Raw genomic sequence first — 10,000 nt, forward strand, 5'->3', positions numbered from 1 at the left:
CAGTTTCAGTGTCTCAATGAGGCTTCACTACGTTCGGACAAATCCATATACGCTACATGCATCATATCTGCTAGGCAGATACCTAACAGCAGCACAACTCAACGCTCTTGTCATTTCTTGAGTGCATGCATATGTTTCAGAATTTCGGAGTGGTGACTGACGTACTGACTTGTAAAGTGTCTTCACTGACGAGCGTTCACGTCTGCAGCAGATAAGGGGTTAAGCGCCCTACAGTTGGACCATTGATTGGACACACTTCTATGTGTGTCCTTTCTGGGCATTCCACAGGCGTGATATCATCAGTACACTGTGATGTTCTTAAACTGGATATTCTATTCCTGTGCCTGTGCTGATGTAGCTCTGAGGTAATGTTCGTAGTCCTGAGTTATTGTTCGTAGCTCTGATGTAATGTTCGTAGCTCTGGGGTATTGTTCGTAGCTCTGAGGTAATGTTCGTAGTCCTGAGGTATTGTTCGTAGTCCTGAGGTATTGTTCGTAGTCCTGAGGTATTGTTCGTAGCTCTGATGTAATGTTCGTAGTCCTGAGGTATTGTTCGTAGCTCTGATGTAATGTTCATAGTCCTGAGGTAATGTTCGTAGTCCTGAGGTATTGTTCGTAGCTCTGATGTAATGTTCGTAGTCCTGAGGTAACGTTCGTAGTCCTGAGGTAATGTTCGTAGCTCTGATGTAATGTTCGTAGTCCTGAGGTAATGTTCGTAGCTCTGATGTAATGTTCGTAGTCCTGAGGTAACGTTCGTAGCTTTGATGTAATGTTCGTAGTCCTGGTGTGATGTTCGTAGCTCTGATGTAATGTTCGTAGCCCTGCGGTGAGGGCCAAAACCTTCTGAACAGTTTAGTTCTGCACAAAACAGTCCCATTTTCTACTTCGGTCTGTATGTTTCTTTTACTGTGTCACAGGCATACATATTCACATAAATAATATATATATCTCTCTCTCCCTCTCTCCCTCCCTCTCTCTCTCTCTCTCCACACACATACACACACGCAATAACACACACATTTGTTCTTTTGTTTTGTTTTGTTTGTATCTGATTTATATGTAAAGTAGTGTTTGAGTGTTTGGCTGGATGTCTTTGAAGGGTTATTCGTGTAAGTTGTCGTTGTTGTGTTTAAATGCATGCTGTACAATGTACAACGCTTTGAAAGGCGCTACACAGATTAAATCATTATCATGAAGAGGTAAAAGGTGGCAGAATGGTTAAGACACATATCTGCCAATACAGATAGTCCGTGAGAGTCTGGGTTCGAATCCCGCTCTCACCCTTTCTGCCAAGTTTGACTGGAGTGAGTGTCTAGTCATTCGGATGAGACGATAAACCGAGATCCCGTGTGCAGTGCGCACTTGGCGCACTGAAAAAGGACCCATGGCAACGAGAGTGTTGTCCTCTGGCAAAATTATGCTGCATCCATCCACTCAGATCGGTAAACAAATATATATATATATATATATATGCAAGCACTCAAGGCCTGACTAAGCGTGTTGGGTTATGCTGCTGGTCAAGCATCTGCCTGGCAGATGTGGTGTAGCGTACATGGATTGAACGTGTATGTCCGAAAGCAGTGACGTTGAAACTAAAACTATGATGAAATTATCATATTTAGATTATATAATTGCTAGAACTGACAAAATCACCACCGTCATCTTTATTATTATTGTTATAGTTACTGTTATTATTGTTATTATTCTTATTCTAATTATCATTATTGTTGTTGTTATTATTATTTTTGTTGTTGTTGTTGTTATTATTAGTAGTAGTAGTAGTATTGTTGTTGCAGGTGCTGTTGATGATGATAAAGCTGATGGTGGTGCGCTGTGTTGATGATAATGATGGCCATGGTGCTTATCTCTTATCTTTTAATGATGGTTATCATGATGATTTTATCTTGTGTTACTCGCCCAATTTTGAGATTTTCCATGCAGTGCGCGCGCGCACACACACACACACACACACACACACACACACACACACACGAAACACTTTTTTTTTCAACAAAGCAAGCGCATTTATTACAAAGTGATACAAAGAAAATCCCAACGAACTCGAAACACACACACATACATCACCATCAGCTACATTCTTATCGACGCACAAAGTTTCGCCACAAAAGTAAAACCGTTTCAAACAAAAACTGCTGCGTGAATGAATTCACTGTAAAATGTTTCCAAGTAACAACACAAACTAAACAAACAAAAAATCAACAAAGAGAATACATGCATCTACATATATCATCCAACAATCACTCAAACAAACAAACAAACACAACAAAACACAGTCACTGAACTAACAACATCAAAGATTCACATAACAGATGAAGAAATGTATCTATTCGAATTTATCTTTCTTCCAGTTGGCTTTGCGCGTGATGATGAGGGGCTTCTTGAGGATGGTGGCGGTGCAGCTCTCCAGCTTGATCCTCCTCTTGGGCACGAAGCTGTCGTCTGCTGGGGTCAGGTTAATCTTATCCAGAAAGTCCTGCACGGCACAGAACTGACGGTATAAACTGGGCAACCCCCAAATCTACCAATTGAAAATTACGGTAAAAAGGTGTACTGAAAATCAACCAGTTAGAAATGATGGTAAGAAATAGTTCGCTCTGAATCAGCCAATCAGAAATGACGTTAAAAAGTACATCCTCAATCAACCAGTCAATTAACACGAGACTTCAATGACTCTCTTACACACACACACACACAGACACACACACACACACACACACACACACACACACACACCGCACCACATACACGCACGCACATTCTACTATTCCTCGTTACCCCCCCCCCCCCCCCCCCCCCACACACACACACACACACACACCACGCCCCCCACCCCCACACACGCACAGACACACACAATACCAACCATGACAACCACAACCACGCCACCCATCAGACCCTCACATCACGAATCCCACCACCACCACCACCTCACAAACTCCTCCCACCCCCTCGCCTCTCCTAGCCTCCCTGACCCCCCCCCCCCTCCCCCCCCAACAACATCCTTTCCCACTCCCTACATCCACTGATCCCACAGCCTTCCCCACCCACTGCAACCACAGCCTTCCATCACCACCCCCAACATCCTGCACACCACCCACACTGACCAGCGAGGCCTTGTCGATGATCTGCCCGAAGGCCACGTGCTTGCCGTCCAGGTTTCGCATCTCCTGGAAGATGATGAAGAACTGGGAGCCGTTGGTGTTGAATCCTCGGTTGGACATGGACACTGTGCCCCGCTCGCTGTGCCCGATGTCGTGGTTCTCGTCGCTGAACGTGTCGCCGTAGATGCTGACTCCTGTGGGTGGGGGGAGGACACGACCCAGTCAACAACACGTGTACGTGAATGAAATAATTATGTCAATGGAATGATCTTGCGTGGTGAGGGGGTGGGGGTCGGTGGTGGGGGACGACCGTCATCACGCGTGTGTTCATGAGAAAAAAAAAGACATCAATGGAATGACGCCTGGAGGGTGGGAGGGTTGGGGGGGCGGAAGTCTGTCAACGACATATGTGTGTGTGTGTGTGTGTGTGTGTGTGTGTGTGTACATGAGTAAAAATACGTCAATGAGAGCGGCACCCTTTTTTTCTGCCTGCAGTTTTTATATTTTCCTATCAAAGTGGATCCTTCTACAGAATTTTGCCAGGGTCAGTCCTTTTGTTGCCGTGGGTTCTTTTACGTGCGCTAAGTGAACGCTGCACACGGGATCTCGGTTTATCGTCTCATCCGAATGACAAGCGTCCAGACCACCACTCAAGGTCGAGTGGAGGGGGAGAAAATACTGGCGGCTCTGCCGGGATTCGAACCAGTGCGCTCAGATTTTCTCGCTTCCTAGGCAGACGCGTTACCTCTAGGCCATCACTCCACATAGAAAAGAAGAGAAATATATCTACATTAACAGCAGACCTAGAAACAAATGACTGTTGGGAAAGAAGACAGACAAACATATCAAAGTTAACTGCAGAGCTATAATTCTGCATCGCACACTCACTACTGTTGGTAAGAAGACAAACACATAAACATTAACTGCAGAGCCAGATTTCCGTACCACCCCCTCTCTGCTATAGAAAAGAAGACAAATACATCAACATGAATTGCAGAGCTAGAATACCGTATAACCCCCTTCACGCTGTTGGAAAGAAGAGAAACATATCTCTGTTTAGTGCAGATATAGAGTACCGTATCAGCCCCTATACAATGAAAAAAAGAGATATATACGTTAATTGCAGAGTTAGATTTCGGTATCACCCCTCCCTACTGTTGGAAAGAACTGAGACATGTCTACGTTAATTGTAGAGCTAGATTTCCGTATCACCCCCTCCCTGCTACAGAAAAGAAGACAAATATGTTAATTGTAGAGTTAGATTCCCGTATCATCCCGTTTCTACTGTTGGAAAGGAGACAAACATAACATGAACTGCAGAGCTAGATTTCTCTATCACCACCTCCCTGCTACAGAAAAGAAGACAAATATGTTAATTGTAGAATTAGATTTCCGTATCATCCTGTTTCTACTGTTGGAAAGGAGACAAACATAACATGAACTGCAGAGCTAGATTTCTCTATCACCACCTCCCTGCTACAGAAAAGAAGACAAATATGTTAATTGTAGAGTTAGATTCCCGTATCATCCCGTTTCTACTGTTGGAAAGGAGACAAACATAACATGAATTGCAGAGCTAGATTTCCCTATCACCACCTCCCTGCTAAAGAAAAGAAGAGAGGCATGTCAACATTCATTACAGAGCTAAATTTCCATACCACCCTCTCCCTGCTAAAGAAAAGAAGAGAGGCATGTCAACATTCATTACAGAGCTAAATTTACATACCACCCCCTCCATGCTAAAGAAAAGAAGAGAGGCATGTCAACATTCATTACAGAGCTAGATTTCCATACCACCCTCTCCCTGCTAAAGAAAAGAAGTGTCAACATTCATTACAGAGATAGATTTCCGTACCACCCTCTCCCTGCTAAAGAAAAGAAGAGAGGCATGTCAACATTCATTGCAGAGCTAAATTTACATACCACCCCCTCCATGCTAAAGAAAAGAAGAGAGGCATGTCAACATTCATTACAGAGCTAGATTTCCATACATACCACCCTCTCCCTGCTAAAGAAAAGAAGAGAGGCATGCCAACATTCAGTACAGAGCTAGATTTCAGTACCACCCCCTCCATGCTAAAAAGAAGAAAAAAAGAAGAAGAGAGGCATGTCAACATTCATTGCAGAGCTAGATTTCCGTACCACCCTCTCCCTGCTAAAAAAAAAAAAAAAAAAAAGAGAGGCATGTCAACATTCATTACAGAGATAGATTTCCGTACCACACTCTCCCTGCTAAAGAAAAGAAGAGAGGCATGTCAAATTCATTACAGAGCTAGATTTCCATACATACCACCCCCTCCCTGCTAAAGAAAAGAAGAGAGGCATGTCAACATTCATTGCAGAGCTAAATTTCCATACCACCCTCTCCCTGCTAAAGAAAAGAAGAGAGGCATGTCAACATTCATTGCAGAGCTAGATTTCCGTACCACCCCCTCCCTGCTAAAGAAAAGAAGAGAGGCATGTCAACATTCATTGCAGAGCTAGATTTCCGTACCACCCTCTCCCTGCTAAAGAAAAGAAGAGAGGCATGTCAACATTCATTACAGAGCTAGATTTCCATACATACCACCCTCTCCCTGCTAAAGAAAAGAAGAGAGGCATGTCAACATTCATTGCAGAGCTAGATTTCCGTACCACCCTCTCCCTGCTAAAGAAAAGAAGAGAGGCATGTCAACATTCATTGCAGAGCTAAATTTCCATACCACCCTCTCTCCCCGCTCACCTCCGTTGCCGTCGCCTGTGGTGATGTCCCCACACTGGAAGTGCATGTCGGGGATCAGCCGGTGGCAGTAGGACCCTGAGTACTTCAGTTCTCCCTGGAACCAGTCATCGTCATCGTCATCGTCATCATCATCTTCGTCATTATATCACCATCACTGTCCTCCTCCTCCTCCTCATTATTTCATCATAGCCACCCCCAAGCCAGCTACAATGATTATTGTACTGAACTGTATTGTACTTACTGTACTGTACTGTACTGCACTGCACTGTACTGCACTGTAATGCACTGTACTGCACTGTACTGTACTTTACTGTACTGTACTGTACTGTTCTGCACTGTAATGCACTGTACTGTACTGCACTGTACTGCATGGAATCGTAGAAAGAACAGTTTTTACAAGTGTTTGTTGTTCTCTCTTTTTTTCTTTCTTTTTTTTAGGAAGTGTACATAATCTCTCATTATTTTGTGTTATGTTTTGTATTTTTTGAAGAATGACAAAAAAATTGTTTTTTCATTTAGTTTATCCATAAATGTGCCAGAGAGGGGATCCATTTATTACACTGCCCACTCTGTTGTTTCAAAGTCAGTTTTCTGTCAAACGTGAATATGGCATGTACAGTGTGAAAGCAATGTGCTGCTAGCATTTATTTATCAATGCAATGGCCTACCATTGCCATTACAGATTTTCTAGAGATTCGCTGTTGTGCATACTATTCACTACCGTACAATATTGTATTGCAAAATAGTATCTAAGTGCATTGCATTGCATTGTATTGTATTGTATTGTCATAACGTGTTGCTCTGTGTGAAATTCGGGTTGCTCTCCCCCGGGAAAAGCACAGCGCCGCAGTACAGCGCCACCCATTCTTTTTCGTTTTGCTTGCAAGCATATTTGTTTCACGATAGATTGGTCGTCCTTTATTGTCGTTTATTCATGTATTGTCTGTTCATCAAAGACGACGATATTATAATGACCGATAAATTGGACTGTTTAACAGAACAGCAACATTACCAACACCAACGCCACCAACAAAAACACCAACAATATCACCACCAACAACAACACAACAACCAACACAACCACCTTCGCTACCAACGACAACAACACTAGATGAACAACAAGAACAACAACACAAAACTGACATCACCACCACCATCACTACCTCAAACTACCAATACTAGCAACACTACCACCAACACGAACACCACAACCAACAACACCAACCACCACCGCCACCACCAACAACAACAAAAACAACAACAACAACACCCAAAGTCTTCCACCAACACCAACAACAACTATCACCACCAGAACCCCCACCCCCACCCCCCACCCCACCCCCAAAGCCCCCGCACACCACCATCACCATCATCACCACCACCACTATCAACAACGACAACGAAACACAAACACTACCACCTTCACCACCACCACCACCATCACAACCACAACCACCATCACCATCATCATCTTCACCACCACCACCACCAACAACAACAACGACACATAAACACTACCACCTTCACCACCACAACCACCATCACAACCACCACCACCACCACCATCACTATCACCAACACCAACAACCATCATCATCACCACCACCACTAACAACAACAACAAGACACCAACACACAAACGCTACCAACAACCAAAATAACCACCACCACCTTCAACAACAATAACACACAAACACTACCAACAACTACCATCACCACGACGACGACCACCACCACAAACAACAACATAAAAACACTACCATAACCACCACCATCAACAACAACAATAACAACGCATCAACAACCACCATAACCACCACCACCTTCAACACAAACAACACACAAACACTATCACCACCACCTCCACCACCACCACCACCTACGCCAACAGTAACACACAAACACCACCACCACCACCACCACAACCAAAGCCGTCAGCACATCCCGCCCCCCACCAACTCACAAATGGTCTCTTGGCCCCGTTGCACAGCTCGACAAAGTTGAGGACCGTCATGGGAACCCGTTCCCCGAACAGGCCGATCTTCAGCTGCCCGTGCAGGTCGCCGCTGTCGTCGTAGTTCTTGATCAGGAAGTCCATGGTCGCCTCCGCCGTCACCGTCTCGTTCACCATCGTCGGCTTCCACATCAGCGGCTTAGGGGTTTTGGACTTGGCGGCCTCCGCCTGCCAGGTTGATGAGGTGGCCAGAAGGACGAGTGCTGCTAACCAGGCCATCATCGTGTTGTTACTACTGCTGGTGCTGGTGCTGGTGGCTTTGTTTGCCGAGTGATTCTTTTCCTGAAAGGGGGAAGAGGACAATGGTTATGACTGGAAATGTAAAGGAAGGTTCCTTGACGAAACAGGGATTAAAAACCCTGATCACTGGTGAACGCAGGATCACGTCTCTCTCTCTCTCTCTCTCTCTCTCTCTCTCTCTCTCTCTATATATATATATATATATATATATATATATATATATATATATGAAACTGGTGCTGGATAGAGTTGTGAAATTAAGCATAAAAAAGTCTAACGTAAGCCAGTCCTACCATTCTCTCTCTCTCTCTCTCTCTCTCTCTCTCTCTCTCTCTCTCTCTACACACACACACACACACACACACACACACACACACACACACGACATAAAAACTTCGATAAGAAAATGATAAAGTCCGATAGAAAATGAAGCAATAACATAATGCCCGCATCTTCCCGAAACCCGTATACGTAACGTTTTCCCATTTCTATTTGTTTAAAAGCAAACCTTATGCTGAAATAGCTCCCCGACAACAATATCACCAACAAAGCCAAAAACATCATAAGAAAATAAACAGATAAAATAAAATTAAAATTAAAAAAAACGACAGCTAATGGTACTATTGATACTAATGCTGCTACTACTGCTACTATTATTACCACTACAACCACTGACAATGATGAGGATTATGATCCTTGTGATGATAACAATAATGGTAATGATAATGTTTCTGCTGCTGTTGCTACTGCTGATTCCGCAAAAAAATATCATCGCTTCTATTTTCACAACTAATTTTACTTACATCATAGTTGCTGCTACGTTTTTTCTTTCTTTTTATGCTACGACTGTCAATGCCAAACTGTAAAACAATCATCACTTCTCTTTGAGTGAATATGAGAATCGTGTACCATTAATATTGCTAATACCACAATTAGTATATCACTACTCCTACTATTGTTGTTGCTGCTGCTGCTGATCATGATGATAATGATGACGATGAAGAAGAAAGCGATGGTATTGATGATGACGATGATGACAACGATGACAATGATGACCACGATACTTTTACTCACTAACCCCACATAATTATCACCCTAGCAATGCAACCAATTCCTGCTCCACTTACCTGAAGGTTGGGGGATGTGTTTTTTTTGGTGGGTGACCGATGTGGTCTGCGCAGCACACAGCGAAAAAGTGGGGGAAGTTGAAGAGAGAGGGAGACTGCCATATCAACTTTTAAACGTCTTGCCTTTGCCACGGTGGCCGCCAGAGCCGCTGACCAATCAGCGTCCTGCAAGCTGTGCACGTGCCTCAAGCCAACACGACAGGATCGACACAAGTACACCTACCTCCCTTCGTTTCTCTGTGTGTGTGTGTGTGTGAGTGTGTGTGTGTGTGTGTGTGTGTGTGTGTGTGTGTGTGTGTGTGTGTGTGTGTGCCTCTTTTTCTCTCTATATCTGTCTCCTTCTTTCTCTGTTTGTCTGTCTGCCTGTATGTTTCTGTGTCTGTGTTTCTGTCTCTCTCTTTATTTCTTTGTCTGTCTCTCTGTTTCTCTTTCTCTCTCTCTCCCCCACTCTCTCTCTCTCTCTCTCTCTCTCTATATATATATATATATATATATATATATATATATATATATATATACCTGTCAATGCCTTTTCCATGTCTGTCTATGTCTCCAACATCTGTGTGTGTGTGTGTGTGTGTGTGTGTGTGTGTGTGTGTGTGTGTGTGTGTGTGAGTGTCTGTCTGTCTGTCTGTCTGCCGCCCTCCTCTCTCCCTCTCCCCTCCCCTTTCTCTCCTGCATCACTGACAATCGAATTCCTTGACAACCCACTCTTCTCTCAAAACCCTTTTCTGAACACGTGTGCATGTGGTGTGTGTGTGCATGTGGTGCGTGCG

The 10,000-nt window shown here is 43.9% G+C and overlaps 1 protein-coding gene across 1 annotated transcript; it reads right to left on the reverse strand.

The window, feature by feature from the left end:
- Positions 1–1,998: 1,998 nt before the first annotated feature.
- LOC143297237 (uncharacterized) lies at positions 1,999–9,382 on the reverse strand. The gene is made up of 5 exons (XM_076609474.1): positions 9,225–9,382; positions 7,807–8,139; positions 5,844–5,937; positions 3,125–3,315; positions 1,999–2,493 (listed from the first exon to the last, which is right to left on the reverse strand). Exons 1-5 carry the CDS (start codon positions 9,324–9,326, stop codon positions 2,344–2,346), a joined length of 870 nt encoding a protein of 289 aa, XP_076465589.1. The 5' UTR covers positions 9,327–9,382; the 3' UTR covers positions 1,999–2,343.
- Positions 9,383–10,000: the final 618 nt, after the last annotated feature.

The sequence above is a fragment of the Babylonia areolata genome, chromosome 22 (genome assembly GCF_041734735.1).
Source record: "Babylonia areolata isolate BAREFJ2019XMU chromosome 22, ASM4173473v1, whole genome shotgun sequence".
In the NCBI taxonomy this organism is placed as follows: Eukaryota; Metazoa; Mollusca; class Gastropoda; order Neogastropoda; family Buccinidae; genus Babylonia; species Babylonia areolata.

Bases quoted from the DNA above. Each gene is read 5' to 3' on its own strand.
- LOC143297237 (XM_076609474.1), bottom strand. From the start codon at position 9,326: ATGGCAGTCTCCCTCTCTCTTCAACTTCCCCCACTTTTTCGCTGTGTG. The intron at 8,140-9,224 runs GTAAGTGGAGCA...TCCCCCTTTCAG, and splicing joins ACACATCCCCCAACCTTCAG to GAAAAGAATCACTCGGCAAA. The intron at 5,938-7,806 runs GTGAGTTGGTGG...GACTGGTTCCAG, and splicing joins ACGGGGCCAAGAGACCATTT to GGAGAACTGAAGTACTCAGG.